This window comes from Rousettus aegyptiacus, unplaced genomic scaffold, assembly GCF_014176215.1.
Source record: "Rousettus aegyptiacus isolate mRouAeg1 unplaced genomic scaffold, mRouAeg1.p scaffold_m13_p_5, whole genome shotgun sequence".
NCBI lineage: Eukaryota > Metazoa > Chordata > Mammalia > Chiroptera > Pteropodidae > Rousettus > Rousettus aegyptiacus.
In genome coordinates, this window is record NW_023416308.1 from 3912423 (window position 1) to 3934450 (window position 22028).

General features: G+C 44.2%; 1 protein-coding gene and 1 pseudogene across 20 annotated transcripts in view; both read left to right on the forward strand.

Annotated features, from left to right (window-relative positions):
* Nucleotides 1-22028, forward strand: part of CLIP1 (CAP-Gly domain containing linker protein 1) — a 106408-nt gene that overhangs the window by 34200 nt on the left and 50180 nt on the right. For 11 of the 20 annotated variants that reach the window (XM_016153793.2, XM_036221785.1, XM_036221789.1 and 8 more), the window contains exons 3-9: nt 550-1121; nt 11362-11486; nt 12979-13201; nt 17144-17341; nt 17975-18078; nt 20045-20105; nt 21329-21361. In XM_016153793.2, the coding sequence (XP_016009279.2) occupies nt 550-1121; nt 11362-11486; nt 12979-13201; nt 17144-17341; nt 17975-18078; nt 20045-20105; nt 21329-21361 (1316 nt within the window). The remainder of the gene's footprint in view (nt 1-549; nt 1122-11361; nt 11487-12978; nt 13202-17143; nt 17342-17974; nt 18079-20044; nt 20106-21328; nt 21362-22028) is intronic. The other 9 variants (XM_036221786.1, XM_036221791.1, XM_036221788.1 and 6 more) reach the window with 1 other exon arrangement.
* On the forward strand, nt 10652-10770 carry LOC118603705 (annotated as a pseudogene).

The following is a 22028-nucleotide window of genomic DNA, read 5'->3' on the forward strand; positions in this document are numbered from 1 at the left end:
GCCAAGTGCTGTCTCTTTTTACCTTGCCGTGATTTCTATCTCTGCTAGCAAAGAATAGGGTTTGTTTGGTTGTCTTGGGATAATGGTGATGGGGGTTGAAGCACTGAACCTTCTCCTGCAGCAAGCCCAATTATGAATTTCTGGTTAAACGGTCCTAGTGTTGCCAGCTTTCGTCGATGACTCAAACGTGGCAACAGCCCATCCCAGCGGATTCAAGTGGGTGTTTGAGCCTCAAGTGCAGGGTGGGGTTGGGGTAATGAATGAACTCAGACCTATATTATGAACTGGGAAAAGGACTAATTTTTTTCTTGTTTTGACTTCTTCGAATCTTAATTGCAAGTAAGGATTAAATCTTACCTGCTCACTGAATTTCGACAATGGTAGTGATGGATCAAGTACTTTTTGCCTCCTTGCTAAAAACAGCACACATCTAGAAGAGTTGTGGCTGCTCCTTTGCTTTTGGCGTTCTCTGGTTTCTTTTCTTTTTGTTAGGAGTTGTCTGCTTGAATATGGAACTGAATCTTTTCTGATCCTTTCTTCTGTTTTCAGTTGCAGCTCCAGCAGAAAAAGCAATATCCAGCGAAAAAGCATCAAACACGCCGTCCTCTGAGACGCAAGAGGAGTTTGTGGACGACTTTCGAGTTGGGGAGCGAGTTTGGGTGAATGGAAATAAGCCTGGGTTTATCCAGTTTCTGGGAGAAACGCAGTTTGCGCCGGGCCAGTGGGCCGGGATAGTGCTGGATGAACCCATCGGGAAGAATGACGGTTCAGTGGCGGGAGTGCGGTATTTCCAGTGTGAACCTTTAAAGGGCATTTTCACCCGACCTTCAAAGTTGACGAGGAAGGTGCAGGCAGAAGATGAAGCTAACGGCCTGCAGACGACTCATGCTTCTAGAACGGCATCGCCCCTGTCCACTTCTGCAGCCAGCATGACGTCCTCCTCTCCAGCGACTCCCTCTAATATTCCTCAGAAATCGTCCCAGCCAGCAGCAAAGGAGCCTTCAGCTACGCCTCAGCTCAGCAACCTTACGAAAACTGCCAGTGAATCCATCTCCAACCTTTCCGAGGCTGGCTCAATCAAGAAAGGAGAAAGGGAGCTCAGAATCGGAGACAGAGTGTTGGTGAGTTCAGGAGCCCTCTCGTGTCGCTTTGCTGAACTGAGCTGTGATCACGATTAGGGGTTGAGATGCACAGAGGCGCAGAGTCTGTTCTGGAGGGGTGACCACTCATTTATAGAGAAATCAATTAGCTTTTTAGTTTAGTTGACATGTAAACATGCAGCAAATAAGAAACTGGCCTTGTAGCCTGAGCTTGGCGAGAGCATAGGTTTGCTAGTTTTAGCTACAGTTTAGCCCACGGGATATTGAATTTTATAACTTGAAAATATTAAGGTAACTTTACTTGACAAAACACTCAGAAGTGGACTTAGATGTCTTTATAAAAGTGTTTTTAAATTTTTTGGGTTTTTAATTTGTAAGAATGTAGAAAAAGTTTTTTCTTCTCACCAACCAATGTGAGAAGTGATTAAAATACTAGTCAAGTAGTGTGCCGCGTGGCTGCTAAAACAGATAAATGACAAGATCAGGTTGGCCTCACTCATAGCAGAAGACTTCCATGAGGACATCATGGTTAAGGGGACCTGAAGGAGACTAGGAACTGGCCAGGCAGAAGGAAGCGGCGTGCTGAGAGGGAGCGGGCACACCGGGAGAGGGGAAGGGCTTGGCGCCTTCAATGAAGAGGCCATGTCCTTTCTCAGGGGCAGTGAGCACGTGGTAGGAGGTGAGACTCGTTAACTAGGTGGGGTCGCGGGGACTGGCGACATGGGGCCTATAAGGATAGGTCGTGTGCAGGATTTTGATGTCAACCTTGGGAACAACAAGAATGATGGGTGATGTGATTACATCTGTGTTTTGGAAAGATCTCTCTGGCTGCTTTGTAAATAATCTAAGTGGGTGAGAATGGATTTGAGGTGGCCATTCTTTGAAGAAATAGATGCTGAGGGAGAGCAGAGCAGTCAGGCTGATGCTGGAAGAGTGACGGGTGTAGGGAAGAGAGAGAGAGAGGAGAGAGCGAGTGAGTGAGTGTGTGTGTGCGCGCGCGCGTGCGTGTTTTAAAGATGGCGGAGCCCAGAGTGTTGCTGCCCTGATGGCAGTGATCTGGAGGAGGAGTTTGAAGATAAGCAGCGAGGAAAGCAGTGATGGGTGGCTTCCTGGGCACGGCGAGGAGGGGGCCCCCTGAGCACACACGGGGGTGGGTTGGCCTTTGAGGCGGGGTCTTGCTTTGCTTTTATAGGAAGGAAGAAGGAGACTCCGCAGACACAGGTTGGTTTGTGGAGATGTGAATGACATAGTTTAGGAAAATTTTGATTACATGTTCACAATGAGCATACAGTATTTTATTGGAAACTCTGAGAGTCTGAACTCTTATGAGTGGGTTTTTGGAGGTGATAAAATTATTTACCACCTTTGGTTAATATTTCTAAGAGAAATTACAGGAGTACTTTAGAATCAAAGTATTTTAGAGCTGGAAAGTATCTTATAAGATCACCAAATGCCTTTTTTTGCCTATAATACTGAAGCCCAGAGGAGAAATGTGACTTGCCTTCAAGGCATATGGCCGTGTGATGTATATATGCACTCATATGTCACTAGGCCCTCTCGTTCCCAGTTCCTATGTTTTTTCTACTTTAATATGCTGCCCGTTTAATAAAAATTTTTGATGTAGAAATATAAAACATTTTTACTTCAAAATTTATTAAGGAAATTATATTTAAAAATCTAAAATATTTTATCTGGACTGTTCCTAAATAAAAAAAAAATTCTGTTTATTAACAAAATCCTAATGAACTAAGATCATTCTGTCATTGTTACATGAGGGTAGGTGTAGAATTTTCCCCATGCCGCCCAGAGCCCTCTTGGTTCCTGCCATGTTGAATGTAGCACCGAGAAGGCTGGATTCAGCCCGTCTTCTCCGCCCACCTCGCCCCGAGTAGCTCGTAGCTCGTTCGTCCTCTCATGGCAGGAAGAGCAGGAAAGGGGATGTCCGCAGTAGGTATGACATTTAGCCAGGCGACCTCTGTGAGGTCCTGAGGTCTGACTGTATCAGGCGTCCTGTTTTGAGGGCAGTCAGGGCTTGGAGAAGCTCACCCTGTCACCTCTGCCCCCCTCTTCTGCCCATAGTCATCGGCGGGGCGTCTGAGTCCAGGGAGTCGTGCTGGCTTTGGTAATATCACGACCCACCCACGTCCTTCCCGCCGCTCGCTGGCCCCGGGAATAGTCCCTGGATTGTGCTAGCCATGCTCGCTGCAGTGCTGCGTGATGAGCTTCTCTGGGGCGACGCTGTGCTTAGCTCGACTCTCAGAGACATGCCTCCTTCCAGACTGGGCGTCCCTGGGGTAGCGAGCTACTCTGAATGGTTTCGAGGTGGTTTGGCTACATTTGGGGGATATTTGACATTTAAGGATGTGATGTCAGGTTCTTGAGACACTTGACTGACTCCTAGCAGTTCTGTATCAGCATGGCTGTGTCCGCGTCTGGGACAGGATGTTCTATGCTGGATGCTTGCTCGTGACCATGCGTGAGAAGGAAATGTCAGGCTTTTTTTTTTTTTTTTTTAAGTGACAAGCTTTATCTTTCTATGAGCTGCTCCCAGGGTTCTTACATTAAGAATCTTATAGTATGAATCTTTAGGTCTTTTAGATACTGGGAAAGGGGGAAATGTCTTCCTAAGAATTAAAAAACATATTGATAAGATTTATCTTGCCTGTGTTTGAACTTTAAATAACTTGCAGTTCACCTAGTACAATGTACTTTTTTGTGTGTTTTTCTTTATTTGTTCCAATTACGTTTGTGAGATTTCTCTAAAATAAAATATATAAATTAACAACACACATAGTGGGCTAATACAGAGACACCGTTTCACAGTATACCTAGGTAGACTGGGGCATTTCCATGCTAGTAAACGCTACTGTTAATTTAGAGAATATGCTGCTGTTTGGTAGCGCACTGTTAGTAAGTGCTACGGCTAATTTAGTCACATGCATTTAGATTGCTCCCACCTTTCCTCCTATAACTGAAGTTTCTGAGTCAAAGGATATGTGAACATTTAAAATTATAATAGATATAATCAAATTACAATTCAAAAAGCCTTTACCATTTTATTTTCCCACAGACAGTGGGACAAGTATGCCCTTTCTGATAATTTGATTTCTTCTATTTTTCTCAGTCCTCTTACCGGTGACTTGGAACCCCCAGATCTGTGAGTCTGGTTGTGACATGGCACTTACGTTGGGCATTTGTTCATTTGTTGGGACAGGGATGGTGCCCAGGGGAAGCCCGTCTAACTTGGCCTCTCCCTGCCCTGAGTGCTGGTACAGTAGTTGCTAATAGAAGGAGCTGCCATTACTGTGACCCAAAGCTGAGAAGACTCCAGACGTTTACATTATGTTAAAAACTCTTTCTGGCTGATGGTCGAGATCTATTTCCAGCACTGTAGATTTTACTTAGCCCAATTCCTTTGCAATGAGGATTGTTGCAGATCTGAATTACTTTTTCCGATATTAGTTTCCAGAAGGCTTCAGTCCCAGTCTGCCTCAGCGGGTTGCGGAGGGGAGCGCGGAGCAGCTCTCACGGCTGGCGGGAAGCAGGGCCTGGCAGCTTCCTCCTGCTGTGCGCAGCCAGGTCCGGAGAGCCAGGGTGTCCGAGCCGCTCTCCCTGCCCGCTGCTTTCAGCCATGAGCCGGTAGAGTAACAAGCGTGCCCTTTACTTCGAGGCTTGGGAATGCGTGGGACCACCCATCCTCCCGTCGGATTTCATGTCTGTGGATTCTCCCCCAGGATCCTCTCTCAGGCCCGTTGTCCTGCTCCGCCTCCCCTCGGCCCATCACCACCTTTCCCTGCATTTCCAGACTCTCGGTGCTGCTAGCCTCATGTCTCCCCAGGTGTGCCCTTCACACCTTTACAGAGTGGTGCGTTTACAATGTAGGTCTGATCCTGCTGTCCGCTGCGTGAAACCCTTCGCGGTGCCCTGTCTGCCTGCACCAATGGTTTCGTTGTCACGCTGCTTGCAGAGATTTCTGAAGGGCTGGGTCACTGGGCACTGGCTGATTAGTGTGAACTTAGGGTTCTTTTTGCAAACCTCAGCCAGTACCTTAACCCCAAAGGTATCAAGGCTGATATCTCTCCAGCCTCGAGGACTCGGGTGCAGGTCCTGGGGCTGGGAGTTTCTGGGTTAGAGAAGCAGCTCTGGGACCTGGGAGAGGAAAGTCTGACCAGGCCCGAGTTTAATGTTGAAATGCCTGTTACTAGATCACATCTCCTCATCTTCCATACTGCTTTCATGAATGCTTTAAGCATCGTAACAAAAATATCTTGAGCCTGAGCCTCTTTGTAGTTTATATTCTTATATAGATTAGAAAAGCAGACTTCGCTAATATCATTTTGGTCAAGTTGGGTCTTTCTGTTCTTTTTTTTTTTTAGGCGAGACAACCTGTGGTTGACCTCACAGATTGAAAGGACCTTGTCAGCTTACAATTCCTTATTTTTTTATTTCTACTTTTTATGACTACAGCACCTGGTCTTCCTAGGTGGTCTCCCATCCAAGTGCTAACCAGGCCCGACCCTGCTTACCTTCCAAGATCAGACGAGATTGGACGTGTTCAAAAGTTGGGTCATTTTTGATCTTAGTGTCATGTAAGACACTGACTTGGGTGATTAAATATGCTGCATTTTATCAACCCTAGGGCTAGTAGGGGTAGATTTTTAGTTGTTTTCTATTAAATGTATAAATAGGTAAAACATATTTTTAAAAATGAAATATTTGTGGAACTTTGGGAATGTATTTGCCTAAACTGCCTACTTGGAAAACCATAACTATAGAGTATACTACGTTTTGTTTGCTTTATTGTTTCATTGGTGTTTTCAGGAGTTTGGGCACACAATGCTTTGAATAGGGGTGTACAGAGGTAGGAAAATGCAGAAATTTCCTTTGCAGCTTCTCAGGGATTGATAATGGACTTGTTTGACTTCTTCCTACTTCCCAGATAATCCTTTCCAGGAGCTTGTATTTCATATGCATGCACAATATGGTTAGCTGTTGCATTTTGGCTCACTTGTGGTGGCACTCTAGAAATACTGTGAGTAATGTGTGAGATAGTCTCAAGTTAAATCTGGCGGTCGGGCTTGCTGGTCTCTATATATCTTGGTATGTGTTTTATTTAAAAAAATAAAATGCATTTCAGGTTTCTGCATTGCCAGCCTCTTATGGAATCCCATTCTGGCTGCTTTAACTTACATGCATTACCTCCCATTTTTTATATTAAGCTAAACATATCTTTAACTGGTATCTAGTTCATTTTTAAACAGTTATATGGAGGTATAATTTATGCATCCGTTGTAAGTGTACAATTCAACGATTTGCGTAGAGTTCTGCAGTCACTGTAATGAGTTTTAGAATATTTCCATCACCCCGAGAAGTTTCCTTATGTTAGTCTGCACGTCATCGTCCACTCCCGCCCAGCCCCAGGCAATCACTTACCTGCCTTCTGTCTCTGTAGGTTTGCCTTTCCTGGATATTTCCTATAAATGCCATTGTGTAACATATAGTTTTTAAATGTCTGGCTTTTTTCACATAGCATAATGTTTTAAGGTTTATTACATTGTAGTTCATTGCTTTTTATGACTGAGTAACTCCATTTTATGAATATACCAGATCTTATTCACTCACCTATTTATTTAGTTTTAATTAATTTAAAAATTTAAAGGAATTCATGTTCATAGTTTAACATGTCAAATTTTGGGTGCTTATTATCTTATATCAAAAAACAGTTCTATGCCCACTCTCTGAGAAACAAGTTAACCTCTCCCCTCCTTTTTTTTTTTTTCTTGTTTCTTGATATTCTTGGGGTCCTGAATCCTGAGGGCATTTATATGCTTTTCAGAAGGAAAATTTAGTCTCAAGAGTTAACATGCAAGTCAAGCATAACTTTTTAAAAAATCTTGTAACCAATGTCTTCTTATTATGTCATCTTTTGTTCACCGGTTTGTTCTAGGGAAGAGTTTATAAGAGAATATCTGTTATATGTCATCTGCTCTTGTTAGATTTTTTAAGGGCATTTACTTACCGTCATATGTTACAGATTGGGAGACTCAAAATGATGTCATAAAGAAGCCACTTCACACAATTTTGTTGCTTATAAAATTCCTGTGAAACAATCCCTTGTTACCACTCACTGGACATTTTATAGCTTTATAAACCAAGGCCCAGTGACATTAAATGGCTTGTTTGGGCCTTGATAATGAATAGATGGGAGAGTTCTCAGAGGATTAAATGTTTCCTCTTTCCTGTCCATGGACCCATTCATTAGCCCAGTAGAATTTATCAGTGTTCTTGTTTTTCATAAGAGTTTACAAGAACGGTATTCGTTCCCACAGCATTTTTTAGAAACCTCTTAAAAATCACTGTTTACTGGATTTGTTTGTTTGAATTTCTCTCTCCATCAGTGTGGCCAACACTATATTCTGTTTTCCTTTGTGTCTTAAAGGCCCAAGCACTCAAGAAATGTATACTGAACGAATGAGAACTTAAAAATCTGAGATTTGCTCAAGCATTACTATAGCTCGGTTTTCCTTTAGTTGAGCCTCCAGTTTAAATTAATTTTGTCTTTATTAGTGACTCTAATTTTGACTTGGGCGGACAGCAGCGTTAGGAATAGTATGCTCACATTCTGAGAGTAAAGACAGTGGTAGTTACCTGCGTTTGCCATGGGAATCTGTTTTTGTTTTGGTGTTGAAATTTTTTTCTTTATTAATCTTGATATCGGCCCCTAAAACATACATTTGGAAATTGTGGCTTATATTCAATGTAAATGCGCAAATTAGTATTCTCTGGATCACATGAGAAGTAAAATCTAACTTTTAAAAAATCATGGTTAAATGCTTAGAAACAATTTTGACTGTAGAATATTTAAGTAGGAAAGTGAGTGATTTTAGGACTTTGTGTAACTTTCTGTCTCTTGAAGATATTTTGAATGATCACTGATGATCTTTTGCAGGGAAAAGGAAAGCATATTGTCTGTTAAATGAATCAAGAATTCCAAGTTTGGTGAGAGGAAAATGTGTAAGAAAACTGCCCATTCTAGGAACTCTAGTAATCATTCATTTCAAACAAACAGTGGCATCATTTTTTTTTTTTTTCAGGGTAAATGTATATTATATTACCTGCATTTAGGGAAATAGTTTCTAATCTGTTATTTGTACTAATTTTTTATAAAACTTCTGATCTAAATGAAGCCTCTGGTTTGCTTGGAGATTTTACTGACCACAGCCTGTTAGACGCCTCTTGGAAAAACAATTGTCATGACAGTAGTTTAGACTCACCCTCAAAGAATCCAACAGCTTATCTGAGGAGATTGCATCATCTTCAGCTAATGTGCTGTGTCCTCCTGCTCACGTGATGTTGGTTCGAACGTTGCTCTGAGTGCTAAGGTGTAGGAGGGCGGAGAAAACCGAGGCCAGTTTTAGAGAGGTGACTATTTGTAGATTCCACGAATTCCAACAGGAATGTCAAAAAGTCAAATGTGCCAAGTCTAGAGCTAGGACTCTCATTAGTGTGGGCAGACTGGCTGCTAACGTACATTGGACTCCTACTGCTAAGCAATTTGATGTGGATTATTTTACTTAATTCTCACAACAGTCCTATAATTATCCCCATTTTACTTACAAGGAAACATTTAGAAATTAAGCAACTTGACTAGTTAATAGAGCTGCATATTTGCCTGGCTTTAGAGCTCATGCTAGCATATTCTTTCTTGGCTTGCTTCTGGGACGTCAGATACAACCTCCGCCATGGGATATCTTTTTCCTTTAGTTGGTTCACATGCCAAAGTGGCCTTTTCTATGTAGGTCCCAATGGAGAAGGTCACCTTTAATCTATTCAACAGATCTTTGTTGAGTGCCTGCTCTGCTCCGCCAGGCACTGCGGGTCGCAGTGCCGGACACCGCGGAGTTCCCACGTGGGGTTTACTCCAGCCTCCAACTCCCGTCTTTCCTGGCGACACCTGTCATAACACCAGAACATTTCTGAGATGTCCTGGACCTGCCCACGCTCCGTCACCCTTCACATGCCCTCTCTGCTTTCAGGATGTTAAACTATAACTCCTTTGGTCCTTTAAATCAGTTTTACAAAAAGTTTCTCTTTCAGAGAAAAAGTATATACCTTTGAGGCTTTAACATTTTCCATCTTCAACTAAAGGTTAAACAGAGCTGGGAAAAAATATGTGTCATCCCAAACTCGTAAAAAAGCTGTGTTCGAAGAAAAAGCAGAAACACATGTTTTTACTATTAAAAAGCAAGACAAAAATAAACTTAGTATTGGTCTTAAGAAATCAGGAAGGAAAGAACAATAAACCAAAAGGAAGTAGGAAAAGGAAATAGTAAAGATAAAAAGTGAATTAAATAAAATAACATCAAAAACAAAAGAGAAAAACTTAAAAGCTGGTTCCTGGTAAAGATCAATAAAATAAGTTTCCTTCCCAAGGAGTAATCCACTTTTTGAAAAATCTCATTAGACTTTTTTAAAGAATTAGGCAAAATGATTTTTAAATGTGTTAAGTAAACAAACTTACTTAAGAAGAATGTTTCTCGCAAGATGAACGTCTTTCAGTCGGGGCCGATTTCATAAGCCGCAGCACATCCATACAGCGGGATGACGTGCAGTTGTAAACACAGAGAGGGAAGTTCTCGATGTTTTGTTGGGGAGCAAAGCAAGGTGCAGAACAGAGTGTGTAGTAAGTACACTGGCTTTGTGTGAAAAGAGGAGGAAGGAAAAAAATATTAGCATTTGCTTTTATGTGCATAAAGACATGCTGGGAGGAAGGTTACCCTGTAAGTCTGCCGCTTTACTGGTTACCTGTGACGGCGGGCAGGGCAGAGACGGGACGAGAATCTGGTACGGGAGACTCTTCCCTCCGAACATACTGGTATTCGAAATGTTCAAACTATAAGAATGTATTGAATTTAAATTAATTAATTAAAAAAATAACTTATATTAACTAATTTATATAGAGAGTTTTCATTTTTTAAATCAATAAGAAAAAGGTGAATATCCCAAATGAAAATGAGAAAAGCGCACACATCGTACTAAACAGGTGCCATCGCATGGCAGGGAAAGCGGCCCACGGTGTCAGCGGTGACCGCCTCTGGGTGTTGAGAGCACAAGCATGACATTTATTTGTTGCTTGTAGTAGTCTTCATTTCCTGCAGTGATCCACCTCTTAAAATTGGTGGAATGAAGTGGAAAGAATCTCAGAAAAAAAGTAAGAAGGTCAAAGAATAATTCTGAAGAATATTAATCTGACTCGCAAGTATGACGCAGGCTGTAACGCAGCAGTAATGGAGCGCGTGGCAGCCGCGCGCCGAACCCGGGGGACGACTCGGACACGTTTGCGGTCTGAGTGGGAGGAGGTGTGATCAGACGGGGATTTGAAACAGAAAAGGAGCAGCGAGGGAAGGAAAATTCATAAGTGATGGTGGGATAATTTGGGAAGTGATGTTCACATATTATCTCAAATGACAGCCGGGACGAAGTCAAACACTTAAAAAGACTCAGAGCTTTGGACAGTTCACGTAAAATAAAATGTTAAGAATAGTAGTTTTGTCCATGGCCACGCCATCCTGAACAGGCCCGATCCCATCTGATCTGGGAAGCTAAGCGGGGTCGGGCCTGGTTAGTACTTGAAAGGGAGACCACCTAGAAAAACCAGGTGCTGTAGGCATTAAAAAATATATATATATATATAGTAGTTTTAATAATTGTAAAGAAGTAGCCTTACAGTGGAAAATATTAATATTTTTAAGAATTTACATTTTCACGTAACACAGGCCGAAAGCACACATGTCTGGACGTGTGAATGTTTGTTCGTAGTGTGTGTGTGTGATTGCTTTCCATGGATTAGGATACAAAGGAAGTAGGAAGAAACAAACACGCCATTGTTACCGTGAATTATAGATAAACTTTCATTTCCTTTAATGATGTAGGGGTTTTATTTTTGAAGCAAGAAAATCCTTCTGGAGTAATAAAATATTTTCCTAAAGGAAATAATTATTTTCGTGGACAGCTCCCTTAATGACTAATATTACACAAGCTATTTCATTATGGAGATATGTCAGATATCGAATCACTGGTAACATAAAGTCACCCGGGTTAACTTGGCCAGTCTTTGGGGAAGACCATAGAGAGCTGAAGGGAAGGTAGAGAGCTGCGGACGGGAATGATGGGGCGCAGTCCTTGATCGCTGGTCGGAAGCGCAAAGGCTCAGGCTGTGGAGTGATGTCCATGTGTTCATTTGAGCGTTCTCTTCTTCCAGGTCGGTGGCACCAAGGCCGGCGTGGTCCGGTTCCTTGGGGAGACGGACTTTGCCAAGGGGGAGTGGTGTGGCGTGGAGCTCGATGAGCCCCTCGGGAAGAATGACGGGGCCGTCGCCGGGACAAGGCAGGTTTGAGACTGTGCAGCCTCCTGTTTCTGCCGGCCCAGCAAGGCGCTCGCGTGGGTCTCGCCAGCTGTGTCCAACCAAAGGGAAAGGCGCACCTAGCGCGGCTGCGCCTGCGCTCCTGAGGCTCGGGGGCTGCTTCTGTTCCCTAGGACTGGGGCTGTTCGTTGACTGTGGCTTGTGGTAACATGTACGGTGTCCCTGAGTAGATTCTGAACAGGCATCCTGTTTGTTTATTTTCAAGACCTTTTTTTTTTTTTTTCTCGAACAGGTTTAGGTTCACAGCAAAATTGAGAGGAAGGTACAGAGATGTCCCATATGCCTCCTGCCCCCCGCCCCCCGTGCATGCCCAGCCTCCCCAATATCCGCATTTTGCACCCACTGGTACATTTGTTAAAACGGGCGACCTTACGCTGACACATCCTACTCAGCCAAAGTCCTTAGTTTATGCTAGCGCTCACTTTTGGTGGCATACATTCTGTGGGTTTAGACAAATGTAAAATGTGTATCCACCTTCATAATATCATATATGGTATTTTCAGTTTATTTTTCAAAATACAAAGGAAATATTGTGTCATCCTTTTGGCCTCATTTCCTTTCATAGCAGTCAATGGCCAAGCGGGTTTCTGGGCTTCGGCGGTGGGGGCGGCGAAGGTAAAGAAGCTGCTCTGTTGGGAAAAGGGCATGAAATGTGCCTTCACATCTGATGACAAGAATTCTGTCCTGTGGCAAGAGGACAGACGACAGGCAGCGCTCTTCCACCAAGAGGGGAACCTCACCCTCACCCCCCAGAGGTTGGCGGGAGCGGAATAATGCAGATGAGTGCAAAGGGAATGCCACGCTTCTGTCAGAGTGTGTTGAGGGCCTTGGGTCCGTATGTGGCAGATGATCCATCGGTGGTGGTGGTAGTATAAAGTGCCGTAGTCAACATTTACGTAAATGTTAACTAAGCATTTGGCTTTATCTCCCGAATGCAATAACAAAGCCTCAGAGAGGTAACAATCTCTCGGTGCTGCAGTGGCTAGAAGCCGTTTCTTCTCGACGGAAGAGCAGTACAGTTCTCTGGAGTCACGCTCTTCAGTCTCCACCTGCCGACTGGCCTTGCTGGTTCACCTCTCTCCACCAGGGTTAGGCCCTGGTTTGGTTTCTTTTTCCCTTAGTCCGGCAAGGTTTTCTCAAGTGGGATCACTATATTGTTGAACTCCTCTGCCGTTCATTTATGAGATGATACAAATGTTCATTTCCTTTGCACAGAACCGTAGTGGCAGAGGAGTGATTCTGTCTCTGTGTACCATGTTGCTGTTTATTAGTGTGTTTGCTGAAGCATCAGTGCGGTTCCTTCTCAGCCTCCACGCATGTGAACACCACATGCTGGCGGGCACCCCAGCTTATCGGTAGAAGTCACAGCAAACCAGTCACAGAGAGAGCTTTTTGGTTATAGTTGTTTCTTGCAATTAAGTTTTTTTTTATTACTGTTCTTATTGTTCTCTAAAGGTATTTTCAATGTCAACCCAAATATGGTTTATTCGCTCCTGTCCACAAAGTGACCAAGATTGGCTTCCCTTCCACCACGCCAGCCAAAGCCAAGGCTGCCGCCGTGAGGCGAGTGATGGCGACCACACCCGCCAGCCTGAAGCGTAGCCCGTCCGCCTCCTCCCTCAGCTCCGTGAGCTCGGTGGCCTCGTCCGTGAGCAGCAAGCCCAGCCGCACAGGATTAGTAAGCCCCCTGTTCTTACTGCATGTCTCTGCTCCCAGGCCTGGTGACGCTCACCGTCCGTGCACCTGCTTTGCTTTGCTTTAAGAACTGCTAAGTCGCCCCTTGCCCTTGCACTGAAAGTTAGTCATAACTGGTAAAAGTCTTTGCAGGGGTCTCAAAATAAAACCCTAGCAGAATACACGTTTTAAAATAAAGAGTTTTTAACCGCCCCTTTCCGATCCGTGAGGCTTTAAGCTGTAGCAGTTCTTGGTAAATCTGTCTGTAGTAACCACTGCTTAGTCTAACATGTGGGATGATATCTTTTCTCTGAAATTACTTTGGTTACAGGAATGACAGGAAAATCGGGGAGATCCTCTTCCTCAAAGACGTAGGTGTCTTTCTCTTTGACTTCAAACAATTTCAGGAACTTAAGTAAGCCACGTTCTTAGAATTTTAATATGATGGTGCGGTCTAACCCACTGAAAGCAGTTGATGTGCGGGGTGCTGCTGACCGGGGCCAGAGGATGCAGAGGGGAACTTCTGGAACTTGAAAGGATGCTAGGAAGAGCTATGCTTTGTTTTGTCTCCTCTCTCCACCTCCTCCTCCCACCCCCTCTTCCTCTCTTTCCCCTTTTCTCATTGAAATCAGTAAAAATAAGAGTCCTCAGAATTAAAATAGTCAGCAGTGTCTAGCTCTGTTGACGTGGTGTTTTGTTAGGGTCTGAGCAATGACTTTCTGGCTTTATCCCCTGCCCTTCGGTTTATTTACTCGAAGTGAGACAAATACTTTTTAAAATTTGAACTGGCAGCATAAGATTGTACTCGAGACTGAATTTGGGATCTCTGCATTTCAGTGGTGAACTACAGACAGGAGTTCGAGTATTAAGTGGCATCCCAGAGTAAGGCCCTCGATCTCATTGTGCCTTTTTCCCGTCGGTGTTGGGCAGGGAAGGGAAAGAGGAGGGATCTTTTCTGAAAGTGGGGGTCGCGCACCTCTCAGCCAGCTGGCCTTTCCTCCTCTGTGTTCAGGGAAAATGAAAACCTTCTTGGACTCTCTTACTTAGCATATGAAAAGGAAGTCTGTATCTTCAACAGAAAAATTATAAATGGACTTGATGAAAAGCTTGCCAAGAACAATGAAACGGAGGCGAAGAAACCCCTCCATTCGGACAAAGCCTTGTCCAAGTGGGCCCGCAACCTAACGGGGGCAGCTGGTCCTGGTCTGCTCCGCTAACCCTGGACAGTTCCACAAAAGTGTCATTTTATTATATTGTAATTATAAGTGTCCATTTCTTTGGAAAATAGCCGAGCTCTCCCTGCTCCCCATTGTCTCCTTCTCAGACCACGTCTGATTCCTCTCGGCTCCCCTCGTTCAGTGAAGAACACCGACCAAGGAGAAATGAGTCTCCTTGCCATATAAAAGAGCTTATTTTTTAATATCTTTAGGGTGGCTATTGTTTCTAAATCAAAAATCACCGTAAAAGAATATGCCAAGAACGTACAGTAATTGAAAGTGTAATATCCTAGAGACATACATATCTCAGCAATGTGATCCTAATGATACATGTAGAAAAAAGTCCAAAGGTTCTTCTATGCAGAACGGTCCGAAAGTGTTGAGTACCGAGGGCCGGGCGTTCACGGCACCTCTGAGTGTCTGTTACTTTTTCACCGTGCTTCCAGGCCAAAGGAAGTAGCCCACGGTCCTGTTTACTAAGTAAAACAGAGTGTCTGTGTCCTAACAATTTAGGTAGCTGTTCAAAAACAACGATATCTAAAAATGAAAAGAAAACTAATATTTTCCATTCGTCCTTAAGCAACCATAACTAATCACCGTTAGGTTGTATGCTACAGTGGGCCTCTGCCCACCGGGGAATCTCGTGGAAAACCGCCGCCTTCGTTTCCTGTGCTGCACTGAGGTTTGCACAGTACCTGCTTGTTGTCGGGGCAGTAGCCACAGGCTAGCTTCGGTGAGACACGACGGTACTGAAGAGCGAAGGAGTAAAATGAGTTGCCGTCGTCAAGCTGCTGAATTACTAAAGGCACATAGGCCGAGGCTCGAGGAAGCGTATCTGTTCTCTTTGTAATGCGCCTGGAGAGAGACATACATATATGTGTAGAACCTGTAGATAACCCTCTAGTAACTCCTGAAGGACACGGAAGGAGTGTTCACGCGTCCCGACCCCCTGACGTTCATTACCCAGACCACCAGCTACCCGGAGGATCATTATCTCGGACCAGTCCAGGGTTCTTCTCAAGAATGTGCTTGTTGCTATAAAAACTCTCGGCTTTTCTTTCTTCTTCAGAACACTCTGAGTATTGCCTCAGTGTGTTTCTTAGGTTGCAAACCCTGAGACCCTTGAATAAATCTGAATCATTTACTTCTGGCCAAAGCCTGTTAAAACTAGCCTGCCTCAGGTTGGTAGTTTACATGGCGTCCAACAGGTGTCACTGTGTGTCCCTTGAAATTTAAAAATATTGCAAGGTGGCCTGTGAGTGCGCCCTGGGGCACCTCTGCACAGGGTTTGGGAACTTCCGATTTAGCGTATTCAGGAAGAAATGTTATTATGACAAAGTATAATTTAACCGTCCATGTAATGAAATTGGAAGGCTTCATTCCCAGATGGGAAATGAAGCAACAGGAAGTCAGTCTCCACCTCCCCAATATGTTTAAGTAACTCAAGAAATTTTACTAAATAGAAACCGCAAGGACAATTTGGGTTTGATTGGATTCCTTTACCTTCGTAGTTATCAGATCGCCTAACTATTAATCAGTGACAGACCCTCACCCACAGTCAGCATCCTAGACTGGAGCTTAGATGGACTGATGAAGAAACAAGCATTCAAGCGACAAATGTGGCTCTGATTGCAGAGGATGCAGTCAAGGCCGCCTTGACCCAGAGCCAGCAATCGCTGAGGAAATGGCCTTGGACAAATGCTTGTCAGGGGATGAGGCCTTTTCTTGAGCGGCAGCCTCTGGAGCTTAGCCTGGAAGACATTTATTCAGCCTGCCCAGTTGCCCGTTAGCATGTTCTCTGTGTGTCTACGTGACTGATTCCTCAGGATGGAGGAATCGGGGTGTGAGACGGCAGAGGGCAACAGATGGCAGAATTGAAACTCATCCTTCCCCCACCCCTCCGCCCGCCAGTCTCTCTCCTTGACCTCTAGCCCTCCCGCTTCCCTCCCGCCTGCCTTCCACTACTTCTCTTTCTCTGTGAATTTCTTTTCCTCCTTTTTTGTCTCATGTCCTTTTTCTTCTTTTTCACTTACGTGCGCACCTTCCCAGACACATGCACAGTCGCTCGCTCACTCCCACACACTTCCGAAGGCAGATGCAGTTTTCTTCCGAATCTTTATAAATCTCTCTGGAGCTGGGGACTCAGGTCCTCAAGGCTGGATTCCTGAGATCGCCCCTACCTTTCATCTTGAAAGAAAGATGAAGAAAATCCCGACAAAGATTCAGTTTAATCAATTGAATGAAAGTTCGTGACTCCAAAGGTGACCTCTTGGTTACTTAATGGTATTTCGAAGCTTTAGAAGTTTGAAAGGTCTCAGCCTCAAGTCAGAAGATCAAAAGATTGGCCAAAACGTCAAAACCAGAAGATAACTGTTAATGAAGCTGGGGCTGGAATGGAGTTGAGAGAAACTTGTTAAATGGCTTCTGTGGGATTTTCTAGATTCCTGCAAAGTCTTGTCAACTGACCTCAGGGTACCTGTGATTTGAGCCACCAATTCTCCTAAACACCGTCCTGATTGTTCCATGACCTCTTACATTGATGTGTTCTTTGTGAAATTTACATTCAGGAGGCTCTTGCGGCCCTGTTTCCTTGATGAAAAGCCTTTCCTGCCGGCTGGTGGGCCTGGGCGCGGGGGCAGGGCTTTTGCTCTTGCTTTTGCTTTGCCTCGCTCCCTCCTGCCATCCCTCATGGCCTCATCGCCCTTCACTTCTTTAACTTTCCTTTGCAGTTGACCGAAACCTCCTCCCGTTACGCCAGGAAGATCTCCGGCACCACTGCCCTGCAGGAGGCCCTGAAGGAGAAGCAGCAGCACATTGAGCAGCTGCTGGCTGAACGGGATCTAGAGAGGGCGGAGGTGGCCAAGGCCACGAGCCACGTGGGGGAAATAGAGCAGGAACTAGCTCTGGCCCGGGATGGACACGACCAGGTGAAGTCTGGCACTGCCCTTGCTGCGCAGGTGGTGATGGGGTCTGAGCCGACCTCGTTGTGGAGGTGGCGACGGGCTGTGAATTGAGGGAGGAGGCCGAACCGCGCGCCTGGTGGTAGGAGACGGGGAGCTAGTCTTGGGGGCGCTTTGAGGGACGGAATGAGTATTAATGTCTCTGCTGGGCTCGTTTGAGAGCTGTGATCTGGAATACCAGTTTGCATCATCAGAAAGATGGACTTTTGTTCTTCTCGAGTCTACCTTGGCCTTGTGGTCTTTACATCCAGGTCTTTAAGCCTGTCTGTGTTTGGCGAGCTTGTCTATTAGGACCTCACTCGTGATTACAGTTTGTGTTTTGTAGATTATCCTTTGTATGACCTTCAGCTTCCAAAACGATGAGAGTTGTTTTAACAATGCCCTGCCCTCTATTGCTTTAATGGTGTGGTTTTTATCATGTAGCTTCCAGGAATTCTGTCGAGAATAACCCATTAAAGATCATAGAACACATTTTAATGTGAAAAGGTTTTAGAGCGATGCCAGCCCTCGGTGGTACCACTTAGCCATAGCTCTCTAGAGGCATGCCTGGGGCTGTCGGGTCAGACAAGGGCCACGTACTCACAGCCTTGCCTTCCCCAGCACGTCCTGGAACTGGAGGCCAAGATGGACCAGCTGCGAACAATGGTGGAAGCTGCCGACAGGGAGAAGGTGGAGCTTCTCAACCAACTCGAAGAGGAGAAAAGGTGATCTTCAGCCGTCAGGTGCAGGCGTGGCCTTTTCCCTGTAAACGGCCTTTTCCATTAACAGCCTTGAGGCGTCAGCCCTCAGAACCAAAGGAGTGACCCCGTGCCTGCCGCGGAAATCAAGGTCTTCTGACTGTGCAGAGCGGGTTTATTTTTGAGAAGGTCGGAGTCACCTAAACAGGGCCTGATGAACCTAATGACTATTTATTGAGTGCCTGCCATGTGAAACATCCTCTTGAGCAGCAGTCCCCAGCTTTTGTGGCACCAGGGACCAGTGCTCCTATGAGCATCTAATGCCTCATGACCTGAGGCAGAGCTGAGGCGGTGATGCTGGTGTTTGGGAGTGGCTGCAAATACAGATGAAGCTTCGCTCACCTGCCGCTCGCCTCCTGCCATGTACCCTGGTTCCTAACAGGCCACAAGCTGGTGCCAGGGCGTGGGGACCCCCGCTCTTGAGGATAGCCTTAGTGTTGTGGATTCACTGACTCAAACCCTGCTTCCGCCTGCAGCCTTTCCTGCTGAGAGGGCATCTGGTCCAAGTTACCTGGTATTTATGAAACACCTTCCATGGCTAATGAAATCGTAGTACGTCTGGTGGGTGATAGAAGGTCCCTGTCCTTGAGAAACTTAGTACCTTCTTAGGAAAAATCTCATGGGAAACAATTAGAGCATTATCCAGGTCAGGGCGAAGTCAGCTGCTGAAGCGTGTGAGACAGAGAAAGCAAGTTTGGGTCTTATAAAAAGGTTTTTCGAGTCTGTGAACAAACAAGATCTCTGAAAAAAGTGTCTTCATGGAAACCATTCGAACATCTCTGGTCATGGGATGTTTGTCCTCTGTTGCATTTAATGCCACCTTCTGTCATTTCTGATGGCCATGGCTGAATTCACCAGCAATCCAGTGTGACCGCACTCAGGACAGTCAGAAGCAGTGCCGTGGTCAGGGGACACACTGGAGGTGCCATAGTCTCTTACCGAGGAGTCCGCCTTCTCACTGGAGGGAGGAGCACTGTGCGTGGGGAGTTTTCCTCACGTCCTAAATACAGCTACAGGTGAACGAGAGAGCGTGACAGATCCTTCTAGGCCCTGCCGAATGCCGACGCGCTGGAGCCATTTGCTTCTGCGCTTAAACCGCTCCGGCTCTGCCGACCAGCGGGCAGGAGCGGCGTCCTGCCCGCTCTGCAGTGGCGTGAGGCCTTTAGCTCGTTTCCGGTTTAACTAAGTAGAATTTTTTATTATTAATTTTGTCAGAAATGCTGGTGAGTGTGAAGGGTTGTTTTTTTTTTTGCATGTAGGTTATGACTTTGTCCCCCTTTTCTTCTTTTACACCCAGTTTTGAAAAGATTCAAATGCGGATGTTAGCCGGATTATCTAAACCCTCAGAATGACATATTTCATCGACTTTTTGATGCCATCAATTGAAACCCACACCCAATATTACAGATTTTAAAATGTGAGAAAAAATGTGCATTTTAGAAGACAAGAAGTAGAATTCTTGATTGCTTCTCCCCCAAAGTGTTCACAGCCTTATTGTCCCAGTCTGGAAACAGGTGCTCGTGTTGCCCAGGGCTCTCTGCATGGGCAGTTCGCTCACCTCGCCTGACGCAGCTGACATGGGGTAGCAGTGTGGAGAGAGATTGTTTTCTGTGCCCTTTTTCTCTTATTTCCGTTATTGGAAAGGAGAAATTTCAGACTTGCCTTCTCAAACCTCGGCTCTTACCTCATAATGCCTTCTGGAACCTGTCCTTAGTTAGATAAAACTTCGGAGTTTCTTAAAGAGAGAAGAGCTCTTAGGTCTGTAAACCAGAGGCCTAAAGATGCATTTATTTTCTTTCTACCATCAGCTGCTAAATTCACCGGGGTATTGAGTATATCCATCTATCTATATTACATCTATATGTATACGCGTATTTTTGAGGCAGATGCATTTCCCAGTTACTTAGTGCCTTGTTTTGATTTTGTCTCACAGGAAGGTCGAGGACCTTCAGTTCCGGGTTGAGGAAGAATCAATTACTAAAGGCGATCTTGAGGTAAAACCCCTCCAGCTCTCTCAAGCTTTTATGAGTACCAGTGTTCAGAAACGTGGATGAAATCACTGTGCCAGCTGATACGTGTGGTCAGGACAGGCCGCAGAGGGAAGGGCAGAAGCCCCGTCCCTGGCCAGGCTGTGGGCGTGGCTTCCAGCCAAGGCGAGGGAGCTTGTGAGACTATGGCCCAGTAAAATTCTCACTATTTTTTCATGCCTCAAAATTCAGACCTTTAATTGGAGTTAATGAAGTCATAAACCTGGCAGTGTGTCCTAAGCAAGACTGTATATGTTCCTCCAGTGATCAGAAATGGCATTTAAAGGAACATTTTTTTCTTCATAATAATCCAAAACAAAGCTTTTTGCTTTTCAGTTGAGCGGGATAAATCTTTTATAATCCTGTAAAAGGAATAAATATATGCTCTAGAAGTTGATTTTTTTCAAAAAGTAATTACCAGAGAAAAAGAAAAACGAGCAATTTATATTTTAACTTCCTTTACTTCCATGGCATATTTTAAATTCATAGAGATTTCTCTTTACCATCAAGTTTCTCATCTCTTAGCAATTATTCATACTAGTTTTTAAATGAGACATCACACTGCTTTCCAAACCACTGCTAGATATATGACAAATGTAAATTATTAAATTTTTCAAATTTTGCAGATTTCCGGTCCTTTAATCTGTACTTTTAGTAAAAATCATACTTGTCTGTGCTGTTGTCAGGACACATTTTTGCTACCACTACAGTTGCAGTCTGCTGACCACACCACACTTAACTTTCATGGGCCCTGGTCCAAATGGAGAATCTAATTCCTTTGGAAATAAATGTATCTTTACAATCAACAAAGAGTAAGAAAAATGTTTTCTGAGTTCTAGTTTAATAAGGCCCAGGATTTAGTGGATTATTAATAATTTAATAGATATCTTTTTCACCCATTTCCTATACAGTCACATTCCTTTAGCTGACTTTTGTTTTATTCTCATTCATTTAAAAACACCCCAAAATCTCATTAGAAGTTTCACATCGTCATCTAATTCATATGGAATATAGCCTAGGGTAGGGTGTTTTGGGGAGGGGTGAGTTAAAATATTTGCATCAGCACTGAGCAAGCATAGTCAGTCCAGTGAATGAACTTGAAATTAATCAAAGTTATTTTGAAATCCTAACATATTGAAACTTTAGTCGAATCTCTTTTGTTGTTTAATTTTTTATTTTTTTACTGATAGCAAAAGAGCCAGATTTCTGAAGATCCTGAGAATGTAAGAGGGCACTTAACTGTGTGGATATTTCCCTTGTTAACAGATTGATTACAGATTAAAATGCTTATTGATAATACTCAAATACTAACTGCATAATCTGACCTCAAGACATTGACCTTAATATTTCTGTGCATGTGGCTTTCAAAGCAGTTACATTTGTATCCCGAAGAAATTGTATGTAATGACTAAGCTCTATAAATCCATTTGTTAACTACATAGGCCTATGTTTGCTTTTTGAAGTATTTTGCCAGAAAGGAGAAAAAGACTTGCCTGGGGGCCTGGCCTTCTTCACTTAATTCGTAATGTCTCCTAATTTTAATAGAATTATTCCAAAAGAGGTGATAGCCGACTGAAGTATAAAACGTATTAGATGAAGGAGTTATAGAAACTCTGGAGGAAGTTTTCCCGTTGTCTAATTTTATTCCCTTGAGAGTAAGAGGGACGTGTGAATCCCAGACCGCTTGCCTTTGGTGTGAGCGCCCACTACTGGCCAGTGCTTGTTATTGCAGCTGACTAGAAATTCAAACTTGTTTTGTTGCAGTATTTTCCCTAGTTTGTGAAATGAAATTAGAGGCCAGCGTTCTTCAGTGAAGACACGGTGTGTTTTAAATTGATCATTTTCAAAGTGAGGTTTTTCAGGCAGCAGTGTTACTGGACATATAGGTGC